The sequence below is a fragment of the Coregonus lavaretus genome, assembly GCF_964263955.1.
Source record: "Coregonus lavaretus genome assembly, chromosome: 30".
Taxonomy (NCBI): Eukaryota; Metazoa; Chordata; class Actinopteri; order Salmoniformes; family Salmonidae; genus Coregonus; species Coregonus lavaretus.
The window spans coordinates 1932126-1959285 of NC_140017.1; the positions used below are offsets into that span (position 1 = coordinate 1932126).

The following is a 27160-nucleotide window of genomic DNA, read 5'->3' on the forward strand; positions in this document are numbered from 1 at the left end:
ATAAAATTAAAAATTAAAAAAATTGGGCCAAGCAGTTGACCCAGATAGAGACAAGTGTCAATGTAGCCTAGTGGTTAGAGCATTTGGCCTGTAACTGAAGGGTTGCTAGGCACTCAACTCTAATTTGCTCCAGGGGCAATGCACTACTATGGCTGACCCTGTAAAACAACACATTTCACTGGACCTACAGAAGTCGGAAGTTGCCTTTAAATTGTTTAACTTGGGTCAAACGTTTCGGATAGCCTTCCACAAGCTTCCCAGAATAAGTTGGGTGAATTTTGGCCCATTCCTCCTGACAGAGCTGGTGTAACTGAGTCAGGTTTGTAGGCCTCCTTGCTCGCACACACCTTTTCAGTTCTGCCCACAAATGTTCTATAGGATTGAGGTCAGGGCTTTGTGATGGCCACTCTAATACCTTGACTTTGTTGTCCTTAAGCCATTTTGCCACAACTTTAGAAGTATGCTTGGGGTCATTGTCCATTTGGAAGACCCATTTGCGCCAAGCTTTAACTTCCTGACTGATGTCTTGAGATGTTGCTTCAATATATCAACATAATGTTCCTTCCTCATGATGCCATCTATTTTGTGAAGTGCACCAGTCCCTTCTGCAGCAAAGCACCCCCACAGCATGATGCTGCCACCCCCATGCATCACGGTTGGGATGGTGTTCTTCAGCTTGCAAGCCTTCCCCTTTTTCCTCCAAACATAACGATGGTCATTATGGCCAAACAGTTCTATTTTTGTTTCATCAGACCAGAGGACATTTCTCCAAAAAGTATGATCTTTGTCCCCATGTGCAGTTGCAAACCGTAGTCTGGCTTTTTTATGGCAGTTTTGGAGCAGTGGCTTCTTCCTTGCTGAGCGGCCTTTCAGGTTATGACGATATAGGACTGTGGATATAGATACTTTTGTACCTGTTTCCTCCAGCATCTTCACAAGGTCCTTTGCTGTTGATTGATTTGCACTCATCTTTAGGAGACAGAACGCGTCTCTTTCCTGAGCGGTATGACGGCTGCGTGGTCCCATGGTGTTTATACTTGCGTAATATTGTTTGTACAGATGAACGTGGTACCTTCAGGCGTTTGGAAATTGCTCCCAAGGATGAACCAGACTTGTGGAGATCTACAATTTATTTTCTGAAGTCTTGGCTGATTTCTTTTGATTTTCCCATGATGTCAAGCAAAGAGGCACCGAGTTTGAAGGTAGGCCTTGAAATACATCCACAGGTACACCTCCAATTGACTCAAATTATGTCAATTAGCCTATCAGAAGCTTCTAAAGCCATGAATCATTTTCTGGAATTTTCCAAGCTGTTTAAAGGCAGAGTCAACTTAGTGTATGTAAACTTCTGACCCACTGGAATTGTGATACAGTGAATTATAAGTGAAATAATCTGTCTGTAAACAAATGTTGGAAAAATTACTTGTGCCATGCAAGTCCTAACTGACTTGCCAAAACTATAGTTTGTTAACAAGAAATTTGTGGAGTGGTTGAAAAATGAGTTGTAAACTTCCGACTTCAACGGTATCTGGTGTGTGACTATATTCCCATTGGCAATATTGATATGGTAGCAAATTCGACAGGGACACTAAGCCCAATTTGCTACATTGGTGTCAGAAATGGGATTTCCTTATATGAACTGTAACTCAGTAAAATTTTCGAAATTATTGCATGTTGCATTTATATTTATGTTCATAATAAATTGCTTCTGTGTATATGAAAAATGTATGCACTCACTAACTGTAAATCGCTCTGGATAAGAGCGTCTGCTAAATGACTAAAATGTAAAATGTAAATGTATACCTCTCGAAATAAGAAGAAAAATTTAATTTCACAACTGTGAAACAACTTGGTCAGATTTTTGTCTAACATCAACGCAGTCAAAGTGCTGAAAGATCTGACAGAATGCTTGTCTTTATTGGGTATTTTCAAATGAATCATTTTCCATATTTCCAAATGTTTGTATTGAACTTTTATTTTTAGAGACAAAAATGTATGTTTTGATCAACTCCTTCAGTGGCTTGTCAACTCCGTCACCGATGGAGACAATATTGTTTGAGCAGTACTCTGGAAAAATATTTTTAAACACTGTTCTGCAACATATGCTTAAACAATTGAGGTATTTGCTGTGCTAGACCTAAGGGATAATGTTTGCTTTATAACATTTTATATGTTCTAAATACAATAAAAAATCATGCCAAAATGCTAATGAAATTAGCCCTGGAGCTTTTAATAGTGCTATAAAACAAAACAAAAATAAGTTTGTAGATTTGTATTACATACTTCAATAATATACTGTTAGAGTTAAACAATCAAGGCCTTTAAACAATTGTTGGAATGAAATGCCTTTTAAGGTGTATGAAGGGGTTTAAATAAATCCAGTTAGTTGCATTTAATTAACAAAATTAAATTAGGTTGTTCCTTTACCTGGTGTGTTAGCTGATACTTTGGTCTATCAAAATATTTCAAATGTTGTTAATATTATAGGGTGTTCATCATTAAAATTATTTAATTCAATGTTTATGAAAATGTTCCTTCAATAGAGAAATGCACCAGAAAAACAAAAAGTCAAAACCCTATGTCTCTACCATATATAGTTCAAAAGTTAGACTATTTCCTCAGTGAATTTAGCATGATTAGAGTGAATGTCATGGTCTAAAAGTGGTCACTGCTCAATAGAACTCTGTCATTGCTTGGTGGGCAAAATGGCACCAATTTCAAACACCAACTGACAAGCTAGCTCGTGGCTGCAGGTTCGTGTGTGATAACATGGGCTTTTTCTAAATGAAATCCACAGAATAACAAAGCTAACAGACTGACTACCGTCGCCGAAAAAAAATATGTTCCTGTTCTGATTGTGAATTTCTGAGTCTTCCCCTTTAAACTGCCATAGAAATGGTCCCTCTCAACATTGATTGACCTTGATTAGAGGATCAGGAGATTAATGTATCAAGTTGATTTTGGTTGGTCCAAAGCGCGGAAATGCCTCCTAATGTTACCACCTCCCAACGCCGAAATATGGAAGAGATACAACCAAGAGCTGCTTGGTCGAAACTAGCAAACTAACATTCTTATTTAATCAACACTGTTAAGTACAAGCATATTAAAGGTTGTAATATTGTAGAGAACAATCTAAATGACTAATTGTACGTCATTCATAATGACATAGGCTAAAGAAAACTAGGTTTAGACCTTCATTTAGTAGCACCCTCTTGAATTTACTGGTATTTAACTACATTCTAAAGCAGTGAGTGAATGCCCTAAATATTAAAGACAAATATTTGTGGGAAAAAAGTTCATTGTCCCATCTTTCAAGAATCCCTGAGCATAAAATAGCATGAGATTAGCTATAATACGGCAGGTAGTTTAGTGGTTAAGAGCGTTGTGCCAGTAACCGAAAGGTCGCTGGTTCTAATCCCCGAGCCGACTAGGTGAAAAATCTGTCGATGTGCCCTTGAGCAAGGCACTTAACCCTAATTGCTCGTGTAAGTCGCTCTGGATAAGAGCGTCTGCTAAATGACTAAAATGTTAAATGTAATAATACAGCACATCTCTCTGGCCCATGGAATAATAAAAAATAAAAAAGGGGGCCCTTCTCTATGTCTAAGCACCCATCCCTGGATTGAGGTACAGTGGGGAAAAAAAGTATTTAGTCAGCCACCAATTGTGCAAGTTCTCCCACTTAAAAAGATGAGAGAGGCCTGTAATTTTCATCATAGGTACACGTCAACTATGACAGACAAATTGAGGAAAAAAAATCCAGAAAATCACATTGTAGGATTTTTTATGAATTTATTAGCAAATTATGGTGGAAAATAAGTATTTGGTCACCTACAAACAAGCAAGATTTCTGGCTCTCACAGACCTCTAACAACTTCTTTAAGAGGCTCCTCTGTCCTCCACTCGTTACCTGTATTAATGGCACCTGTTTGAACTTGTTATCAGTATAAAAGACACCTGTCCACAACCTCAAACAGTCAGTGGCCAAGACCAAAGAGCTGTCAAAGGACACCAGAAACAAAATTGTAGACCTGCAACAGACTGAATCTGCAATAGGTAAGCAGCTTGGTTTGAAGAAATCAACTGTGGGAGCAATTATTAGGAAATGGAAGACATACAAGACCACTGATAATCTCCCTCGATCTGGGGCTCCACGCAAGATCTCACCCCGTGGGGTCAAAATGATCACAAGAACGGTGAGCAAAAATCCCAGAACCACACGGGGGGACCTAGTGAATGACCTGCAGAGAGCTGGGACCAAAGTAACAAAGTCTACCATCAGTAACACACTACGCCGCCAGGGATTCAAATCCTGCAGTGCCAGATGTGTCCCCCTGCTTAAGCCAGTACATGTTCAGGCCCGTCTGAAGTTTGCTAGAGTGCATTTGGATGATCCAGAAGAGGATTGGGAGAATGTCATATGGTCAGATGAAACCAAAATAGAACTTTTTAGTAAAAACTCAACTCGTTGTGTTTGGAGGACAAAGAATGCTGAGTTGCATCCAAAGAACACCATACCTACTGTGAAGCATGGGGGTGGAAACATCATGCTTTGGGGCTGTTTTTCTGCAAAGGGACCAGGACGACTGATCCGTGTAAAGGAAAGAATAAATGGGGCCATGTATCGTGAGATTTTGAGTGAAAACCTCCTTCCATCAGCAAGGGCATTGAAGATGAAACGTGGCTGGGTCTTTCAGCATGACAATGATCCCAAACACACCGCCCGGGCAACGAAGGAGTGGCTTCGTAAGAAGCATTTCAAGGTCCTGGAGTGGCCTAGCCAGTCTCCAGATCTCAACCCCATAGAAAATCTTTGGAGGGAGTTGAAAGTCCGTGTTGCCCAGCGACAGCCCCAAAACATCACTGCTCTAGAGGAGATCTGCATGGAGGAATGGGCCAAAATACCAGCAACAGTGTGTGAAAACCTTGTGAAGACTTACAGAAAACGTTTGACCTGTGTCATTGCCAACAAAGAGTATATAACAAAGTATTGAGAAACTTTTGTTATTGACCAAATACTTATTTTCCACCATAATTTGCAAATAAATTCATTAAAAATCCTACAATGTGATTTTCTGGAGAAAAAAAATCTCAATTTGTCTGTCATAGTTGACGTGTACCTATGATGAAAATTACAGGCCTCTCATCTTTTTAAGTGGGAGAACTTGCACAATTGGTGGCTGACTAAATACTTTTTTTCCCCACTGTACATTTTCCTAGACAGAGTTCTCGCGCAGGCTTCGCGGTGTCAACATTCTGGCATAGCACGGTTCCAACTAGAGACGTAATGAACGTCTTTGTCTGATTATTATGGTTAGACAAACGCCATACCATTGACCAGGCTATTCTTATTCAGCTAGCTAGCTTCTACCTAGCGACGACTCAATGATTGTGTTGTATGTGGCGAGGAACTAGGCTAGCTGGCAAATCTGAAGCAATTCAATAATAACACTGCAGTCACACGCACGCTAGCTATCTGGCTGGACAGTGGGAGCAAGCAAGCAAGCTAGGCCTAGGCCGGCAAGCCACCGCAATCAGATGGATTACAAATCATTCCTTTGAATCATAGCAATTTAAATGTATCTGTCGCCTCTTCGTTGGAGTACAAAATCGACTTCATGCCTTGTTGGAATACAATACTCAAATTGATAAATCGGGTTTTAATTAAATACTACCTTATTTGATGAATTGTAGCCAATCGTCTTTCCCTCTCCCACTGTGATCCTCCTCTAAGTTTCATAATGGCGCCAATTTGTCCATAGCTGCACCAATCCAGTGTTGAGTGGTTTGCCTGGCGACCCACACTGGAAAAGGCTATAAGGACACGCCTAACGCCCAAACCGATATTTAATTTCAGAATGTATTAAAATTAGGTTAGGGTTAAGTTTTTGATAGTCGGTTTTGCTCTGGCCAAACAATGCCACGCCCACGGATGTTAGTTTGTTCTCGACAGAGCAGCGGAAGAATTCAGTTAGAGTCGTCAGGCTAGACAGTGGTGCCGAATGACAAATTGAAGTGGTCTAATAGTGACCCCTGCAGGTGGGCCTACTTTGGTAAAAGCAAACATCCAATAATTTTCACAAAGTGGAATGATCCTTGCATTTCACCATTGATAGATGCATACCACAAGAACGGTATTACATATGAATATGGTAAATCCTCCAACATGCAGAATTAGATTGGAAGAACACAATACCCATTTAATTTTTTATGACAAAAATGTACAAATATGAAGCAGAGACTACTTAAACTTGTCCAATAAGAAACTTATTTTTGTTTTCCTTTGCAAAACATTTTGCTACAGTTCAGAACGTTTTGCTACGGTGTGCACTGATGAATACAACCCCAGGACATAAGGACTAGTGGTCCTACGGTGTCTCTGCTGCTGTTAGGGATGTCTTGTGGGTCTAAAAGGCTCCTGGGAGTTCATCACAATGTCCAGGGACATGGGCAGCTCAAACCGCTCCAGCATCTGCCCAATCTTCTCCCTAGACACACTGTGCTTGTTTCTCCTGGAGGGGAGGAGAAACATTGTATTTGTTGTTCTATAAATATGTCTTCATGCAAAAAATATCAAATACAGGCAATGTATTAGGGTGTTCACATATAAAATGAGTCTTTCATTGAAGGTTTATAAAAAATACACTACATGACCAAAAGTATGTGGACAGTTGGCACTATGCAGTCGGGCAGGTATCGTTCTCCTGGCATCCGCCAAACCCAGATTCGTCCGTCAGACTGCCAGATGGTTAAGCATGATTCATCACGCCAGAGAACACGTTTCCAATGCTCCAGAGTCCAATGGCGGCGAGCTTTACACCACTCCAGCCGACGCTTTGCATTGCGCATGGTGATCTTAGGCTTGCCTGTGGCTGCTGGGCCATGGAAACCTATTTAATGAAGCTCCCGACTAACCGTTTTTGTGCTGATGTTGCTACCTGCCCGAATGCATAGTGCCAACTGTACAGTTTGGTGGAGGAGGAATAATGGTCTGGGGCTGTTTTTCATGGTTCGGGCTATGCCCCTTAGTTCCAGTGATGGGACATATTAACGCTACAGCATACAGTGACATTCTAGACAATTCTGTGCTTCCAACTTTGTGGCAACAGTTTGGGGCAGGCCCTTTCCTGTTTCAGCATGATAATACCCCTATGCACAAAGCGAGGTCCATACAGAAATGGTTTGTCGAGATCAGTGTGGAAGAACTTGACTGGCCTGCACAGAGCCCTAACCTCAACCCCATTGAACACCTTTGGGATGAATTGGAACGCCGACTGCGTGCCTGGCCTAAACGCCCAACATCAGTGCCCGACCTCACCATTGCTCTTGTGGCTGAATGGAAGCACTTCCTTGCAGCAATGTTCCAACATCTAGGGGAAAGCCTTCCCAGAAGGACGGAGGCTGTTATAGCAGAAAAGGGGGGGGACCAACTCCATATTAACGCCCATGATTTTGGAATTAGATGTTCGAGGAGCAGGTGTCCAAATACTTTTGGTCATGTAGTGTAGATAAACAAGTTCCTTGAATTTTCTTTCGCGGGTGGCTTTTCATTATAGGATAAACACAATCAAAGCAGTGGAACTGAGCATGTAGTGAAGCAAATCTTTAGTCATCAAAACCATTGGTCTTGGGGCGATGGGGGGAGCGAGGTTACAAAATTCAATCATATCACGCATTTACACCATTTATAAAATGGTCAGATATATATTTTTAAATCGTTGTACAACATCATGGGTAAATTCTGGCCATCGTCTTTCAGCTAGAAAATTGGATTTCTGCTGGTGTGGGCGTTTAAATCGACATAGAAACGGCCCCTCAATATAGATTGATCGTGGTTATAGCCAATGAAAGCCAATGATCTGGAGATGAAACTGACGAGGGTATCAAGTTGATTTTGATTGGTCCAAAGCGTGGAAACGCCTCCAAATGTTACGACATCCCAACGCCGAAAATGAAAGCGACACAACCAAGAGCAGCACAGTCTAAATTGGCAACGGTCACAAAAAACTAACTTTCTTATTTAATCACTGTTAAGTACAAGCATATTAAGGTTACAATATTGTAGAGAATAATCTAATGAATAATTGTATATGATTTATGACGACATGGGGCAAAGATAACTACGTTGACATTAATTTAGTAGCACCCTCTTAAATTGACCCGTTTTCCCCTGCTTTCTAGAGCAGTGAGTGAACGCCCCTCGATGTACCTTATATAATTTGTACAACGTATATTCTCCAAATAAATGGGCATGGTATCTTACATGACATTAGTACAGGTATCTTTTAATGCAGACAATCATGGACAGACTTACTTCTCTAACTCGATGGGATCAAATTTCCAGCTGGTGTGAGGCTCATGAAAGTTGATACTGTATCCTCTCTCCAAGGCCTGCATGGTGAGAAATAAGTATTCATCATATTCATGAAAATGTACATCAAATGGGTACATTTTTGATAAGTGAAAAATGCTGTCTGCAACCCAGACAATATAAAAGGATAAAAACTTACCAGTTTAACATATGGCTTCATTTCCCAAGCTTGCATGTTTGTGTTATCAATAATGACAGGAGAACAGCGTTTATACATCGCTTCTTCGGCTGAAAGAATATAAAGCATTGAGGTAAAATTATTAATATATACACCTTTTTACATGTTCACAAAACACTATATCCAATCAAACAATATATAATATTAATAGCAACGATGGTGGCCTGGCTGGTCTAACAATGCCTCAGCTTCCAACATGCGTCAACAGTATTGGCATAGGTTTGAATCAGGGCTACTAACCTTTGACACAATCTCTTTCTAGCTTTCCTACTGTCATTCTCTCATTCTAGGTGTTCAATAAAATCGGAATATATTTTAAAACTATAGCAATGATGGACTTCATTTATAACTACTATCAAAATAAAATAAAAACTGGAATTTGTAAAGACACTGCTATGAGAGCCAACCTCTGTTCTGGTTCCAATAGTGTGCTGCCCCCAGCAGACTGGGGTCGTAGAGGTAGCCTTCCTCCTGGGAGAAGTAGTCATCTGTACTCAGAACCAGCCCACTGGAGCCTGTCGACAGCAGTTCCCTAGAGTAACACACATGCAATGGCTCAAAACAAATGCTTTAAAAATAGAGACAAATACATTCAAACATGAGCAGTAAATAGTTAACGTATGACTCATTGGTTGAAATTGTGCGATTGTCATTTTGATGCTTGTCAAACAGAAAATCACATAATTTCAACCAATTACAACTGTTTTATTACTGATTCATAAACTGTTCATATACTTGTTCTAAACCCTTTATAGCATGTTAGTTACCCAACCATGTTTCCCTGATAAAAACACACCTGGCCAGTGTTGATTTCCCAGATCCCGGGGCTCCCCTCATCAGAATGAGAACCAGAGAAGGACCATAGTCATATGTTGTATCTTCTGGTGGTTGATGCTGATCCTCTGGCTGAGGTGGCTCAGGTCCTCTGTCAAACCTCTGCTGCCAGTTAGAAGAACCTTGCTGGTCATTACCCTGCTGTTCATACTCGTCGTCACTCCAACCGTAGCCCCCTCTGTCTCGGTTGTTAGAGTGCTGTGGGGGAAAGCCATTGTCATCCATGTCTGGAGAGTTCCTGTACCCATCAGGGACAGGGAACCTGTGGAAAGGTAGGACCTGCTGGGAGCCCTCTCGTTGAGGGTGATATTGGTGGTCTGCGGGAGGTGGTGGTGGGAAGCGGTGGGGAGGTCTGTGGAACCTGGGGTATGGCTGAGTGCGGAAAGGTGGCGGAGGTTGCCAGTTATTGTGATCTGAGTTGGGACCAAAGCGGGGCCCCCTAGGCATCAGTCTCCTGGGCTGGTATGGCTTGTTGTCATACCAGTGTGGGCAAGGCGCGTTATTAGGTTGGTTATGGTCATGGCTTGCATTTGACCATTTTCTTGCAGGTGGTGGGTTATAAGCGTTGAGTAATTCAACTGAGCCTTCATTTTTGGCCTTGCTACCATCAACGCTGTCTTTTGGTTCAATCTCCTCAAGCTCTTTATAGAACTCATTCAGTGTCTCTTCAATGTTAGGTTTAGAAGGTCTCTTTACTTTTTTCGGCTTGGGAGGTCTCTGGACTGCCTTAGGACGACATACAGGTCCAATGAAGGCAGCGCTGCTGGTACCCAGCTTTTTGAGAACTGGTTCTCTGCCTCTTATGCCGGGACCTCCATTAATTCTCACTGGCAGCACTCTGTCTGTTGCAAAGGCTCCATTTGTCTCCGCTTTTGAACACTCCAGCAGTTCTCCAGTTCTTCCAGTGAGAGAAGTTGCAGAGTTCGCATTTCCATGAGACATCGAGATGGTGGGGTAAATCCTTTGAATAAACATGCTATGAAGGTAATAAGACAAGACCTCAATGACAAATCAAAAATCCCTCTACTGCACATCATAGTTAATGGGTTTGATTAGCAATCCTTAGCTAGCAAGTTAGCTTGGCAGTGAAGCTGAAATCAGTGCCAAAACGTTGATACTTTTTAAAGAAACAATATTGCTGCACTTCATTTACCAGCAGCAAGCTTTAACTATACCTGCTATTCTTTAAAACGAACTAAACAACGCTAAATAGATGGCTAGCAAGCCAACATTAGCAAACTTATTTTTGTATTATTATAAAGCAATTCAAAATATACAATCTAGATGAAACTAAGAGTATACAACGGAGTATAGCTACAAACATTAGCAAGCTAGCCAATGTCAAAGCAAGTCTTGCGAAGTTATCGCTTGGCAATATTTTGATAACTGATAACTTTGACGGCTGCCTATGGGTATTTTGCTAATAAATTAGCTACTTACCATAAAGTGATGAAGTTGAAGCATTACATGTTATCATAATACATTTTCATGATTTTGAATTAGCTAGCTAACATTTTGTTTACGGAAGTTAACAGGAAGTCCGACTGTCTGTGTGAAACAATGGAGGCAGTTTCGCAGCGACATCGCCACCTGCGGTTGCGGTTTAAGTGTTTTACCACACCAGTAAAATCCTGCTTATAAATTACACAACATCCTTATATTGACTAATAAATTATTACATTTATTGTGAACATGCAGATGTCAGCGAAAAGAGGTCATAAACACAAGGACAACAATGTTACAGTATTTTTGCATTCATATTATACAGTTCGTGTCAGTTCTTCTAATGCCATTTCAGAAAACACTGAAGCAGCCTCACTAAAAAAGCTCAGGAGTTCGCCAAGACAAGTATTTTCTGTCCGATGCATTTTCTTGGGCTCCTTGATGGCGTCAATACTTTGGCCCAAAAAGGTAAGATGGACCAAATCCTAACTTGATTCAGCCTGATGTTACGAACACATCAACTCCATATGATCACTTTCCAACATTTTACTAGTGTTAACATTCACATGGCACCAATCACGTCTTGGTTAGCCTCTCTAAATGGAGCTTGTTCCCCCCCCTGTAGCTTACAAATGGCACTACATCTTTCCAGGTGGATTCCCAACACACAAATTCAACATGTGGACTGGAGAAACTAACCAGCCACCAATTTGTGCTGATGTTTTCTGAAACGTTCAAAATAATAGTCCAATACATTCTCTGTCACGTGTCTATCCCTATGCCATCGTGTAGGGCCTGAGTGTCAATCATGACCAGCTCTTCATCCTCCACCCACTCATCCTCCAGGGGCGGGTGGACATGCCGAGGAGCGGGGGCCAGAGATGTCTTTAGGATCCGGTGGGTCTCGGCCCTGCGAGGGGGGTTGAAGGTCTTGTTGATGCACGGCGAGGGTAAGGTCATGGTGCCCAGGGGGCAGAGTGGAGGGGGAGAGGGGATGCGACACAGGTAGTCTAGGCCCCTCTTTCTTTTTAGGCTCTTGGGGTCTTTGTCCTTGTTCAGCGGGGTGAAGGGGCCAACGCTTTGTACAGACTGCTGGGGTGTCATCTGGAAGACAATACACACTAGGGTTAGTACAGATAGTGGCAAGTCAAATTCAAGGACTTTCAAGTACTTTGTCAAGCACTAATATTTATTTTCAAGGACCATCAATTTGTAATAGTTAGTATTATGCAATTGTTTCTAGTTGCCACCAGATGGCAGTATATCGCCACAACCTCATGAAAAAAATTAAAGTATTCATCACTACCTTACAAGTTCTACTCAATAATACATTGTTTCACTACATATATAGTTCCAGTCAAAAGTTTGGACACACCTACTCATTCAAGGGTTTTTCTTTATTTTTACTATTTTCTACATTGTAGAATAATAGTGAAGACATCAAAACTATGAAATAACACATATGGAATCATGTAGTAACCAAAAAAAGTGTTAAACAAATCAAAATATATTTTGCATTGATGACAGCTTTGCACACTCTTGGCATTCTCTCAACCAGCTTCACCAGGAATGCTTTTCCAACAGTCTTGAAGGAGTTGCCACATATGCTTAGCACTTGTCCGATGCTTTTCCTTCACTCTGCCGTCCGACTCATCCCAAACCATCTCAATTGGGTTGAGGTCGGGGGATTGTGGAGGCCAGGTCATCTGATGCAGCACTCCATCACTCTCCTTCTTTGTCAGATAGCCCTTACACAGCCTGGAGGTGTGTTGAGTCATTGTCCTGTTGAAAAACAAATGATAGTTCTACTAAGCCCAAACCAGATGGGATGGCGTATCGATGCAGAATGCTGTGGTAGCCATGCTGGTTAAGTGTGCCTTGAATTCTAAATAAAATCACAGACAGCGTCACCAGCAAAGCACCCCCACACCATTACACCTCCTCCTCCATGCTTTACGGTGGGAACTACACATGCAGAGATCATCCGTTCACCCACGAAGACATGGCGGTTGGAACGAAAAATCTCAGATTTGTACTCCAGATCAAAGGACAGATTTCCACCGGTCTAATGTCCATTGCTCGTGTTTCTTGGCCCAAGCAGGTCTCTTCTTCTTATTGCTGTCCTTTAGTAGTGGTTTCTTTGCAGCAATTCGACCATGAAGGCCTGATTCACATAGTCCCCTCTGAACAGTTGATGTTGAGATGTGTCTGTGACTTGAACTCGGAAGCATTTATTTGGGCTGCAATTTCTGAGGCTGGTAACTCTAATGAACTTATCCTCTGCAGCAGAGGTCAATATGGGTCTTCCATTACTGTGGTGGTCCTCATGAGAGCCAGTTTCATCAAAGCGCTTGATGGTTTTTGCAACTGCACTTGAAGAAACTTTCAAAGTTCTTGACATTTTCCGTATTGACTGACCTTCATGTCTTAAAGTAACGATGGACTGTCGTTTCTATTTGCAGATTTGAGCTGTTCTTGTCATAATATGGACTTGGTCTTTTACCAAATAGGGCTATATTCTGTATACCTTGTCACAACACAACTGATTGGCTCAAACGCATTTAAATTAAAGTACCAACTTGAGAAAATGTCTGATTTTCAAGGTATTCCAGTATTTGAATTTCAGAGTGACAAATTCAAGTACTTTAAGCACCTCAAGCACCTTGTGTGAACCCTGACACACACTCTTTGTTAATTTAATGTACAATAGGCCATGTGTAGATGTGACTTGATGTGTAGTGGTGAATAACATTGATACAGACTTGTGTTGTGTACATAGGAATGTACATTCCAGCTTCACCAGAATAGTTGTCTGATTGGGCAACCAACAAAAACTCACGGTAGTCCTTGCATCTGGTTTGGCATCTGCTTTCGAGCCTGGAGTCCTTGGCGGCGGAGCAGGACACGGGACAGAGCCCTGGACTAAGTTAGATAACCTCTCCTCTGCAGTCCTGAAGAAGTGTTCCTGGCCCTGCTCAAAACACACACATCAGTTTGTTGCAAATATCCTCAAATCAGTGGCAACGAGGAAGACAAATATTGACCTCACAGGAATAAGGTAGCCAATTTCCCTGTATAACATATTTTCTGTCACTATCCCACTCCAGGTTTGATTGTAACATTTCGAAACCTTCAAACGCCCTCAATCCCTAGCTACCTGGACAAGGGTCCTGAGTTCAGCGGCAGCCTCCTGTAGATGTGGCTCCTTAGGGTTGGTGGAAAACACGGCCAGATCTCCAGCGTATAGGCCAGGGATGGCGCTGCGGATGGGGGAGGAGGAGCGCTGGGCTCTGAGCTGAAGGTTACTGAGGGCCACCAGAGCCAGAGGCTTGACCAGCTCCTCCAAGCCCTGCTGGACCAGACTGCTGCAGCAGCGCACCTTGACAAAGTCCAGCCGGCCATCCACTAGATACACCACTGGAGAATGACCTGCAGGCACAGCATGTCAATGGAGTTAGTCCTATCCACAGCCTTGCCACATTGCTGGACTTCATTCCTGAAGTGTGTATCTGTTCTGTCTTGATATGCCATATGTTGTTGGTTATGTATTTATCCCAGACCTCTGTTCAAATACTATTTATTTAAATTACCTTAAAATACATTTTGAAGTAAGTATTTAGACAAAGTTTATTTGAAAATACAAGTAGATGAACATTGGAATGTGTTTGGAAAAAAACACATTGAAAGTATTGGCTTGTATTTACAACTAATTCTATTCTAAACATTTTAAAATACTCAAACACACAGAAAAGTGCATTTAAAATACGTAAGTACGTAAAGGCCCAGTGCATTCAAAAACGTGATTTTCCTGTGTTTTACATATATTTCCACACTATGAGGTTGCAATAATACTAATTATATTATTATATTATATTAACAATAATACTGTGAAATGATGACGATGCCTTTTTAGATTAAGAGCTGTGAAATGTTAGCCTGTCTTGGTGGGATGGAGTTTTGGCCGGCCTGCTGACATCACCAGGCAGTAAATTAGTTAATAGTCCAATAAGAGAGTTCCAAACATCTCTGCCAATAACAGCTAGTTTTCAGTTTTCCCCTGCCCACTCAGACCACTCCCAGACAGTCCTACCAAAATTCTTGCTTGAGAAATTGCTCTTTGCTAAAAAGCTATTTGTTGCTTTTGACCATTTTAATTCAAAACAATCACATTAAGGTACTTCATTGTTACCCAAAAATTATTTGATATAAAAAAAGGCTGCATTTGGATCTTTAAATATGCATGCATTTGAACCCAGGTCTGATTTGTCCTATTGTTATATTTAGTCTGCCTGTCACTTTTTAAGCCCAGCTATAATTGCCCCTTGGGGGATGAATAAAATCAATTGAACTGAATAACCCAGTTGAGAACTGAACAACTCTTTACAGACCAAACAGGGTCGTGTCCATCAGGAACCAGAAATAAGAAAACGGACTGAAACAGGGAGGGACTGGTGGGACTATAAGAAACGCTCATTTTCGTTGCAAAACATTTCAAAACATTTTCAGTTGTGTGCCCTAATGAACAGGACCCAGCCCACCTTGTCTGTCTGTGATGGAGATGACGTAGCCCACCAGATCCACCTCTCCACAGAGTGGCTGAAAGTCCAGGTTCAGGAGAACGCGAAAGCCGACCGCCTCTCGGGCTTGGAAACGCTCACACAACCACCCTGCAGAAGCCTGGGTGATGGAGACAATGACACGAAACAACCCATTCCAAATCTATCCCTAAAACCCTTGCCCCTAGGCACTTTTGAGGACCTTAAAGTATTCACACCCCTTGAACTTTTTCCACATTTTGTTGTGTTACAGGCTGAATTCAAAATGGATTAAATTGAGATTTGTCACTGGCCTACACACAATACCCCATCATTTCAAAGTAGAATTATGTTTTTTTTATTTTTTATATTTACAAATGAAAAGCTCAAATGCGTTGAGTCAATAAGTATTCAACCCCTTTGTTATGGCAAGCCTATATGAGTTCAGGAGTAAACATTTGTTTAACAAGTCACATAATAAGTTGCACGTTTAACATGATTTTTGAATGACTACCTCATCTCTGTACCCCCCACACATATAGTGAATTTCAAACACATATTCAACCACAAAGACCAGGGAGGTTTTCCAATGCCTCAAAAGGGCACCTATTGGTAGATTGGTAAAAATAATAATTTATATATATATATATATATATATATTTATATTTTTAAAGACATTGAATATCCCTTTGCGCATGGTAAAATTATTAACTACAATTTGGATGGTGCATCAATACACCCAGTCACTAAAAAGATAGGTGTCCTTCCTAACTCCGTTGCCGGAAGAAACCGCTCAGGGATTTCACCATGAGGCCAATGGTGAGTTTAAAACAGAGTTTAATGGCTGTGATAGGGGAATAACTAGGATGGATTAACATTGTAGTTACTCCACAATACTAACCTAATTGACAGAGTGAAAAGGAAGCCTGTAAAGAATAAAAATATTCCAAAACATGCATCCTGTTTGCAACAAGGCACTGAAGTAATACTGCAAAAAATGTGGCAAAGATATTAACATTTTGTCCTGAAATTGAAAGTGTTGTGTTTCGGCCAAATCTAATACAACACAGTCAGTACCACTCTCCATATTTTCAAGCATAGTGGTGGCTGCATCATGTTATATATATGCTTGTAATCATTAAGGACTGGGGAGTTTGTCAGGATAAAAAAGGAACGGAATGGAGCTAAGCACAGGCAAAATCCTAGAGGAAAATCTGGTTCAGTCTGCTTTCCACCAGACACTGGGAGATGAATTCACCTTTCAGCAGGACAATAACCTAAAACACAAGGCCAAATCTACACTGGAGTTGCTTACCAAGAAGACCGTGAATGTTCCTGAGTGGCCGAGTTACAGCTTTGACTTAAAATCTGCTAGACTTCTACAATGTGTTTGACTTAAATCTATGGCAAGATCTGAAAATGGTTGTCCAGAGCCTGGATTCGAACCAGGATCTCCCGAGTGGCGCAGTGGTCTACTAGAGATCCTGGTTCGAATCTAGGCTCTGTCGTAGCCGGCCGCGACCGGGAGACCCATGGGGCGGCGCACAATTGGCCCAGCGTCGTCCAGGGTAGGGGAGGGAATGGCCGGCAGGGATGTAGCTCAGTTGGTAGAGCATGGCGTTTGCAACGCCAGGGTTGTGGGTTAGATTCCCACGGGGGGCCAGTATGAAAAAATAATGTATGCACTCACTAACTGTAAGTCGCTCTGGATAATGGCGTCTGCTAAATGACTAAAATGTAAAATGTAAAAAAATGGAAAGCTTAGAGACTTACTCCCACTTTGGAACAACAAAATGTGGAAAAAGTCAAGGGGTGTGAATACTTCCTGGCCAGTTTATTACACTCACTGGCCAGTTTATTACATACACCACCCCGTTCACGACAGTGAGTCACGTGGCCTTGGCTTGCTATATAAAGCAGGCAGACAGGCATCGAGGATTCAGTTACTGTTCGATTGATCGTTAGAAATGGCCGCCCTCCTGGGCTTTTCACGCACGACCGTGTCTAGGATTTCCTGAGAATGGTGCAACAAACAAAAAAAAACATTCAGTCAGTGGCAGTCCTGTGGGCAAAAACAGCTTGTTGATGAGAGGTCGAAGGAGAATGGCAAGACTCGTGCAAGTTAACAGGCGGGCCCCAAACAGACAGACAACAGTGGTGTGCAGAACGGCATCTCGGAAGACGCAACTCGTCAGTCCTTGTCACGGATGGACTACTGCAGCAGAAGACCACACCGGGTTCCACTCCTATCAGCTAAAAACAAGAAGCGGCTCCAGCGAGCACGCGATCACCAACACTGGACAATTGAGGTGTGGAAAAACATCGCCTGGTCTGACGAATCGCGGTTCCTGTTCCATCATACTAACGGCAGAGTACGGATTTGGACCCATCCTGTCTGGTGCAGGCGGTGGTGTACTGGTGTGGGGAATGTTTTCCTGGCACACGTTAGGTCCCTTGATACCAATTGAGCAACGAATGTTTCCAACACATTGTAGAATCCATGCCACAAAGAATTCAGGCTGTTCTGGAGGCAAAGGGTGGGTCCGACCCGATACTTGATGGGTGTACCTTCTAAAATGGCCGGTGAGTGTATACACAAGTGCCTAGGGTATAGTTTAGGGTTGATTTGAGATTGGGAAAGATCATTTTAGAATTTACATTCGTATTCGCACACTTCTGTGTCGTATAAGTTCAGTGTTACCTGTAAATTCTGGAACTGGGTTTTCTTGGTGGCTGTGAGCTGAATGGAGGTGTTACCGGCTCGTTTCTTGCCCTCCGACGTGGAGAGTTGGTAGGCCTTGTATCGACAGCCCTCCTTCAGCAAGGACTGCAGATCCATGGAGGGGCGCCAGATATTCAACAGGTACACTGGGGGAAGGAGGAGGGTGTTGGGTGAGGAACCAAGAACTAAACAAGGACGGTCTACTACCCCTTCGGAGGGTTCAATCCCTGTGTCAACCTAACTTTCCCTCTTGTCCCATATCTGTCTCCCTTGTACTTTCTCCTTTGTCTGAACAAAGTTTGAAAAAAAGGTTCCACTACATCCCTGATTGATATACAAAGATCCATACATACCATTGCTGCCCAGCTTGGCCCTGGAGTCAGCGACGCAGAGCTTCCAGATGGGGGTCACGTCTCGGTTGGGACAGCTCCCGCCCTCGCCCTCCTGGGCGCCCTCCAGAGCCTGGCGGAACCGCTCCTGCAGCGCGGCCTGCCTCCTCTCACCAACACAACGCCTGTAGTTGTTCAACGCCTCCCATTGCTGCTCACTCAGACGGCCCTAGCACAAAACAATATGAAAGAGAGTAGGTCTACAAAGAAGGGCTCAAGTTCCCAATTTATGTTTTTAACTGTATAAATAAATTAATGAAATTATTGTTTTGCTCAACTGTTATGAGGATATATTGACACAAGTTTTGTCAACATCAGACATCTTGTTCATGCACTCTAGAATCATGGCTGGTTGTCTGTTTTTTTACACTTGTTTTGGACATCCATCAAACCAAAATCAGTTTGATCAACATTGGTGGGATTTAAATAAAGCATAATATCAAATCAGTCATGTATCCTTAACCATAACTAAAACTCCTTCCTAGCAGCTGATATGTCCCAAATGGCACCCTATTCTATATTTAGTGCACTACTTTTAACCAGGGCCCATTAGGCTGATGCTTTACTTAAACCAATGTTGATCAAACTGATTTGGACAGGGTGATTATGGTCACCTCCAGATAAACTGGGTCATTCTCCACCGCGTCGTACAGCTCCTCCCCGTCCAGCAGTGTCTCAATGTCTCCACCACGCAGGGTCCGCCTTCGGCCTCTGGTTTTACCACAAACTGCTGGGTCATATTCAGTAGGCGGAAAAGGTTTTGAAACTGAGTAAAACGGGAGGCGTGACCTGAACTTACACAGATTTACATGGCTAAATGTTTTGCTATAGTGTGCCCTACTGAAAATGACTCTGGAAGATTAGTAGTAATAGTAGGAAGTAGTAGCTGTTATTGATAGCACAGTCAGACAAAATTCTATAAGAATTTGCAATACATAATACATGCAGGAACATTAAAATAATTTGTAGTTGAAATATAGGAACCTGAACAAGTCTATAGGCTAAATCAAACCAAAAGGTTGCAGTAAATTAAACTGGTAATATGATTGACAGACCTTATCTAACCTCAACAAACCCTAATAGACAGTGACAGGGGCACCCTATTCCTTATGGACTAGGATTTCCTACCGTCCTCCTCCTTCTCAAACTGGGCCTGGATCTTGGCGAACAGGATCTCCATGGCTCGGTGTTTGGTGTCGCCATGCCGCCGCGCCTCCCTCTCCTCGGCACGGCCCGAGCGGAACACAAACCCTCCGTCCGGCTTCTTTGCCATCCACTGGAGGGACACACAACCTCTCTGAATAAACCTCTCATCAAGGGCCAGGAGTGTTACATGGGCCTAAGTTATACATATAAAACGCGCCCTCTCAAAATACACCACTCACAGCTAGGGGTCCAGAGTTTTTCCTGTTCAGGTTACGTGGTCTGGGGAAAACTCCTGGTCCTAGCAATGCCTGCTTAGGGGATTCATTAAGTGGATGATGTGTACCTAGCTCCGGTTCAGGTCGTAAGTGCATGTTCCTCCACTAAATGGTAAACGCACACACTGGACCAGAGCTAACGTGTACCGTGAAACGCACCTGGGTAGGGTAGCTCCTCAGCACCACAATGTCCACACAGCCCACGGGGCCTCCGTTGCTGTAGAGGGAGGAGAGCGGGAGGAGGAACGGTCTAGGGTCGCGGTAGAACCCTAGCCTAGTGTCCCAACGCGCTGCTCTGGTGCCGTTGGCCCCAATCTGAAACCAGATACATCAGGGTCGTGTTCATTAGGCACGAAACAGAAGAAATAGGTCCAAAACAGAGTGAAATGGGGAGGTACCATCGGAACTTATCCAATAAGAAACACTTCCAAACAGTTAAATTCATTATCTTATACAGTGAGGGGAAAAAGTATTTGATCCCCTGCTGATTTTGTACGTTTGCCCACTGACAAAGACATGATCCGTCTATAATTTTAATGGTAGGTTTATTTGAACAGTGAGAGACGGAATAACAACAAAAAAATCCAGAAAAACGCATTTCAAAAATGTTATAAATTGATTTCCATTTTAATGAGGGAAATAAGTATTCGACCCCTCTGCAAAACAAGACTTAGTACTTGGTGGCAAAACCCTTGGTGGCAATCACAGAGGTCAGACGTTTCTTGTAGTTGGCCACCAGGTTTGCACACATCTCAGGAGGGATCTTGTCCCACTCCTCTTTGCAGATCTTCTCCAAGTCATTAAGGTTTCGAGGCTGACGTTTGGCAACTCGAACCTTCAGCTCCCTCCACAGATTTTCTATGGGATTAAGGTCTGGAGACTGGCTAGGCCACTCCAGGACCTTAATGTGCTTCTTCTTGAGCCACTCCTTTGTTGCCTTTGCCGTGTGTTTTGGGTCATTGTCATGCTGGAATACCCATCCACGACCCATTTTCAATGCCCTGGCTGAGGGAAGGAGGTTCTCACCCAAGATTTGACGGTACATGGCCCCGTCCATCGTCCCTTTGATGCGGTGAAGTTGTCCTGTCCCCTTAGCAGAAAAACACCCCCAAAGCATAATGTTTCCACCTCCATGTTTGACGGTGGGGATGGTGTTCTTGGGGTCATAGGCAGCATTCCTCCTCCTCCAAACACGGCGAGTTGAGTTGATGCCAAAGAGCTCGAGTTTGGTCTCATCTGACCACAACACTTTCAACCCAGTTCTCCTCTGAATCATTCAGATGTTCATTGGCAAACTTCAGAAGGCCCTGTATATGTGCTTTCTTGAGCAGGGGGACCTTGCGGGCGCTGCAGGATTTCAGTCCTTCACGGCGTAGTGTGTTACCAATTGTTTTCTTGGTGACTATGGTCCCAGCTGCCTTGAGATCATTGACAAGATCCTCCCGTGTAGTTCTGGGCTGATTCCTCACCGTTCTCTTGATCATTGCAACTCCACGAGGTGATATCTTGCATGGAGCCCCAGTCCGAGGGAGATTGACAGTTATTTTGTGTTTCTTCCATTTGCAAATAATCAACTGTTGTCACCTTCTCACCAAGCTGCTTGGCGATGGTCTTGTAGCCCATTCCAGCCTTGTGTAGGTCTACAATCTTATCCCTGACATCCTTGGAGAGCTCTTTGGTCTTGGCCATGGTGGAGAGTTTGGAATCTGATTGATTGATTGCTTCTGTGGACAGGTGTCTTTTATACCGGTAACAAGCTGAGATTAGGAGCACTCCCTTTAAGAGTGTGCTCCTAATCTCAGCTCGTTACCTGTATAAAAGACACCTGGGAGCCAGAAATCTTTCCGATTGAGAGGGGGTCAAATACTTATTTCCCTCATTAAAATGCAAATCAATTTATAACATTTATGACATGCGTTTTTCTGGATTTTTTTGTTGTTTTTCTGTCTCTCACTGTTCAAATAAATCTACCATTAAAATTATAGACTGATCATTTCTTTGTCAGTGGGCAAACATACAAAATCAGCAGGGGATCAAATACCTTTTCCCCCTCACTGTAGCTGCCTCCTGTAGCCTATCAACTGCTTTTGTCCCCGGAGGTAGGTAGCTGCAGCCAATTGCTTACAAAATCGCTGCTCAAACAAAACAAAAATACAAAATTTTTTTTGCTTTAGTTTACGCCCAATCCCAAATGAAACACTGTTCAAGGAAAATACAGGCTGCGGAGGGTGGCTGCAACCTACAACCCAACTTGTTGCTAGACCATTGGGGTCTCTAGAGTGCATACGCCGATTGCAGTGGCAAAATGTTTTGCTACAGTATGCTCTAGAGCTCTGCTACTCAAACCGAGCCCGACATTATACATCGGGTTAAGGCCAGGTAGGGCCTGTTTTTGCATTAATAACTAGGCAGGGCTCGGGTATCACTAAATTGATCACTAACATTTTGCAGCGGAGCCATTTGCTCATGCTCTGCTGCACAGTACAGTCATATCTGACTAAGATCATAACATGGTGTCAGAAAGGCTTCAACCTCCTCAAATACATTATAAGACAGGAGAGATTATTTCACAGAAAATAATAACGCTCCTTGAGTTGTCAGATTTTAGAGTGAGGAAAGGTAGCTAACAGCTAACTGCTCTCATGTCTTGTCATTGAGCAGAGCAGCCCCAGTGGTGCCGTTGCTATGGATACTCAGACTCCAAGCCTCCATGAGCAGAGAGCATGCAGAGCGAGCTGCGTGGAGGGAGCGAGTGACAGACGAGCAGCTGCTAATGGATTTACTAATGGAGGAAGTTATTTCTGATTTCGGGGCAAGGCCTTAAATGTGGCAGAAGCAATTGGGCCTGGGTCGGGCCTGAACGTTGCTGCCATGGGTAGGGCTCGGGCTTAAAAATCATGCATGTGCAGGGCTCTAGTGTGCCCTACTGAAAATGACCCTGGAAAATCCGTAGCATAATATATAATATAATATGCCATTTAGCAGACGCTTTTATCCAAAGCGACTTACAGTCATAATAGTAGTACTAGCTGTTACTGGTAGCTAGGGCTGTGACAGTTCTGGAATTTTGGATGACTTATTTGTCAGCTAAATGACCGTGGTCACCGTAATAAAATCGTTCAAATAGCAATTATTATTATTTATTTTTTTATCAACAAAGTAAGCCTGGTTTACACACATTTTCTACTCTCCTCCGCTCCTGACTGCATGTCCTGCTGCAGGGAGGGGGTGTTGCCTAGGCAACCAAAGACTTGTTTGCTACAACACCTTGCTAAAACAAGGAGCAACAAAGATTCATCACGTTGTAAAGAAACCATGTTACCGTGGAAACAGACAACCGCACGTGTCATCTTTTTGAATGCCTGGCCGTCCTGTCTTCAGTCAGCTGTTTCTTCACCAACACCTAATTCTAAAACTGGATAGTTTTGCCTCATCTCGTCTCGCCTTATAAAATCGTCTGTTAGATGTAAACCAGGCTTACTTTTAACTTTGCCGCTTTTGGGTAAAGTTTGTCGACTTGAATATGAAGTTGATAAAAACATTATTTATTTTTTGTTGAAGAAAAACGTTATGATGGTTATTTTATTTTCATGACGTCTTCATCCATAATCGTCGGTTACACGATTAGACAATTACCATACCAGCCCTACTGGAAGCAGTCAGACTGAATTCTATACGAATTTACAGTGCATTTACATGCAGTAATATGTAGTTGAAATATATCAACCTGAATATTGAGTGTCTTCTAAGCCCATTTGGCTATATTGTCGTCATACATTTACATTTGAGTTAATTAGGGCACGCAATGGAAAACAGCGTTTCTTATTAGACAAGTGCAAGTAGTTCCTCCCAGTTTCAGTCCCCTTTCTTCCAGTTGGTGCCTAATGAACACGACCCAGTTCTTACCTTCAGCATGAGGGAGTCGGGAGCCTCTAGTGGGGAGCAGGCGTCCTGAGATCCCACCAGCTTGGCCCCGTGGACCAGCACCTTCCCCCCAATCGCCAGGCGGCCCCGGTGGAGCATGGTGGTCAGTGGGACGTCCAGCTGGGCCTTGATTGCGTACCAGCCGTCCGTCAGCCAGATCAAACCTACAGGGGACGGCTCCGCTTTAGACCCTGTGGCGCTCCCGGGTGTTTTGGTCTTGGTCTCACTCCAGGTCTGCCTGTGTGATGCACAAAGGGTTCTCTTTCAGTCGGCTTACTAAAATACAACACACTTATGGGGAAGCATGCTCCATAGCTGTGTGTTGCATTTCCTTCTCGACCTTAATAGAACTGAGGTTATAACCAATAAATAACAGAACAATTTCAACAGATCTATATGAAGTCAATCTTGAATAAGGAAATCGACTTATTTTGGCAAACTGAACATGTTGAACAAAGTATTTTATTTTTCTACTCTGATTCACCTTGTTGGGTTATGGCCTTTGGTGACAACACCACACACACAGAGCACCATGGTCTTGACTGCAGAGTCGTCTCTCTCCATGATCTTCCTCAGAGCTGACCTCCTGCTGTGGTCCACCTCCAAGTCGTACCTGACACACACACACACACGTTCTTCAATAACCTTGCTACTTGTTGCTGTGGTCCAGTGCCACATATGTGGCAAACACCCAAATACGTGTGTTACATTTAGTACCCACAATAATTTGTTTTGTCTGCAGTTTATGTATGCAAGTCTCTCTTTAACCTCACTGCACTGTACGTTATGTGTTCGCCATATAAAAACATTGAAATATCGCCATATAAAAAAATTGAAATATCCTGGTCACGAAAAAGGCTGAATAGGCATGTATATAACACAAAACACATACACAACCTTTATCCAACATCATTTTAATGTTCTTAGGCAGTAAGAGGTTACTTGCTGGTAGCTCTGGTCCAGGGCATTAGTGCGCGTTCCTCTACTACATTTACATTTTACATTTACGTCATTTAGCAGACGCTCTTATCCAGAGCGAATTACAGTTAGCACATACATTATTTTATCGAACCCACAACCCTGGCGTTGCAAACGCCATGCTCTACCAACTGAGCTACATCCCCTGCCGGCCATTCCCTCCCCTACCCTGGACGACGCTGGGCCAATTGTGCGCCGCCCCATGGGTCTCCCGGTCGCGGCCGGCTACGACAGAGCCTGGACTATCGCCCTGTATTGAAGGAAAGCGCACCAACGCCCTGGACCAGAGATAACTTGCTGGTTGCTGCCGTACCTGTATTTCAGTTGTAGGAGCACCTGTTCCGGTGTGAGACAGAGGCTGCCCATCACTTCTGGGAATGCCCTCTCCATGCAGGCCCGTTTCCACACCACCCAGCGGTAGTGGTTGAACACCCAGTCCTCAGTGATCAGCTTGGGGTCAACACCAGGGCTGTCACACAACGCTCTGGAGAAGAGGCGGTTTAATTAAACCTGAAAGGCCGCTCAACAAGGAAGAAGCCACTGCTCCAAAACCGCCATAAAAAAGACAAACTACAGATTGCAACTGCACATGGGGACAAAGATCGTACTTTTTGGAGAAATGTCCTCTGGTCTGATGAAACAAAAATATAACTGTTTGGCCACAATGACCATCGTAATGTTTGGAGGAAAAAGGGGGAATGCTTGTAAGCCGAAGAACACCATCCCAACCGTGAAGCACGGGGGTAGCAGCATCATGCTGTGGGGGTGCTTTGCTGCAGGAGGGACTGGTGCACTTCACAAAATAGATGGCATCATGAGGAAGGAAAATTATGTGGATATATCGAAGCAACATCTCAAGACATCAGTCAGGAAGTTAAAGCTTGGTCGCAAATGGGTCTTCCAAATGGACAATGACCCCAAGCATACTTCTAAAGTTGTGGCAAAATGGCTTAAGGACAACAAATTCAAGGTATTGGAGTGGCCATCACAAAGCCCTGACCTCAATCCTATATAAAATGTGTGGGCAGAACTGAAAAAGAGTGTGCGAGCAAGGAGGCCTACAAACCTGACTCAGTTACACCAGCTCTGTTAGGAGGAATGGGCCAAAATTCACCCAAATTATTGTGGGAAGCTTGTGGAAGGCTACCTGAAACGTTTGACCCACGTTAAACAATTTAAAGGCAATGTTACCAAATACTAATTGAGTGTATGTAAACTTCTGACCCACTGGGAATGTGATGAAAGAAATAAAAGCTGAAAGAAATCATTCTCTACTATTATTCTGACATTTCACATTCTTAAAATAAAGTGGTGATCCTAACTGACCTAAGACAGGGAATCTTTACTAGGATTAAATGTCAGGAATTGTATTTGGCTAAGGCGTATGTAAACTTCCAACTTCAACTGTACCTGTGATATACATACATTCATCCAAATTAATAATAACAACATGTGTTCAAGGGAATAAATGGCAAAGTTGAAAAATAACATCAGTTGGAATGAATGCTTTGTGTCCCAAACAATCAATAAAACCTTACCTGTGGAACTCCTGTTTCCCTGCAGTTCCATCGTTGTGAGGTATGAGCCAGCCCCCGTCGGCCAGCTGAACGCGCCCCTCTACAAACGCCTCGGGTCTGAAGAAGTGTCGGCAGACAAAGCGGAACGCCTCGGCACTCTCACTGCTGATCTCCGAAACATGCCGGTGCACTCCGTAGCCATACAGCTACGTCATATTATTATATTATTATATTATACAGCTGAGTGATATCCACAACGAGGATTGGACATCAGTCATTACCCCCCAAAAAACATCACACTTAACAAGTTCAACAGGAAAGCCCCCAGCCCCCCACCACTGTTCATATTCTAAATCAGACTTCAAAAGCCCTGTTCCACCTCTACCAATCCAGTACCTGTTTGTCTGTCTGTGTTACAGTATCTGTCTGTGTGTGTGTGTGTAACAACACCTGTTTGTGTGTGTGTGTTCTAGGACCTGTTTGTCAGTCTGTGTTCCACTACCAGTTTGTCTGTGTGTTTCAGTATATGTTTGTATGTGTAGGTTACAGTACCTGTGTGTTTCAGTATATGTTTGTGTGTGTTAGTTACAGTACCTGATTGTGTGTGTGTTGTACAGGGTGCCAACCTCCAACGGCCTCCCTGAGGGTCAGCCTGGCCACCCCAGATGTCTTGGCGAGGTACAGGCTGCCAGGGAGAGGTCTAATGGTCTGCCGCTTCTTCTTCCTGATCCTCATGTCCTGCATGTCTCGGGCCAGCTGCAGGCACTCTGTATCTGCACACACACATTATTTTTTCACATTAAGTCGACTCCTGATAAATGAACATCGGTTACAATTCATCAGTCCCG

At 43.1% G+C, this 27160-nt stretch overlaps 2 protein-coding genes across 9 annotated transcripts in view; both read right to left on the reverse strand.

Moving 5' to 3' along the window:
* Positions 1–6139: 6139 nt before the first annotated feature.
* LOC311105524 (uncharacterized protein) lies at positions 6140–10937 on the reverse strand. Its single transcript, XM_084147700.1, has 6 exons — positions 10824–10937; positions 9346–10359; positions 8957–9081; positions 8511–8599; positions 8315–8391; positions 6140–6512 (listed from the first exon to the last, which is right to left on the reverse strand). The coding sequence occupies exons 2-6, from the start codon at positions 10356–10358 to the stop codon at positions 6389–6391; spliced, it is 1428 nt and encodes a 475-aa protein (XP_084003826.1). The 5' UTR covers position 10359; positions 10824–10937; the 3' UTR covers positions 6140–6388.
* A 107-nt stretch (positions 10938–11044) lies between these two features.
* The window catches only part of brca2 (BRCA2 DNA repair associated), a 32567-nt gene continuing 16451 nt past the window's right edge, over positions 11045–27160 (reverse strand). For 7 of the 8 annotated variants that reach the window (XM_084148345.1, XM_084148338.1, XM_084148344.1 and 4 more), the window contains 14 exons: positions 26907–27085; positions 26334–26518; positions 25109–25279; positions 24302–24430; positions 23800–24055; positions 20053–20208; positions 19601–19748; positions 19087–19202; positions 18437–18641; positions 18063–18229; positions 15365–15503; positions 13984–14255; positions 13666–13797; positions 11045–11930 (listed from right to left, as the gene is read on the reverse strand). In XM_084148345.1, coding sequence (XP_084004471.1) covers positions 11589–11930; positions 13666–13797; positions 13984–14255; positions 15365–15503; positions 18063–18229; positions 18437–18641; positions 19087–19202; positions 19601–19748; positions 20053–20208; positions 23800–24055; positions 24302–24430; positions 25109–25279; positions 26334–26518; positions 26907–27085 — 2597 coding nt within the window. In that variant the 3' untranslated portion in view covers positions 11045–11588. The remainder of the gene's footprint in view (positions 11931–13665; positions 13798–13983; positions 14256–15364; positions 15504–18062; positions 18230–18436; positions 18642–19086; positions 19203–19600; positions 19749–20052; positions 20209–23799; positions 24056–24301; positions 24431–25108; positions 25280–26333; positions 26519–26906; positions 27086–27160) is intronic. The other variant, XM_084148343.1, reaches the window with a different exon arrangement.

What these genes read in the sequence shown, in the direction of transcription:
- LOC311105524 (XM_084147700.1), bottom strand. Translation starts at nt 10,358, where the DNA reads ATGTTTATTCAAAGGATTTACCCCACCATCTCGATGTCTCATGGAAAT. An exon ending in GGGAAATCAACACTGGCCAG is followed by an intron (nt 9,082 to 9,345) that starts GTGTGTTTTTAT and finishes GTGTTACTCTAG; the next exon opens with GGAACTGCTGTCGACAGGCT. An exon ending in CTATTGGAACCAGAACAGAG is followed by an intron (nt 8,600 to 8,956) that starts GTTGGCTCTCAT and finishes ATATTCTTTCAG; the next exon opens with CCGAAGAAGCGATGTATAAA.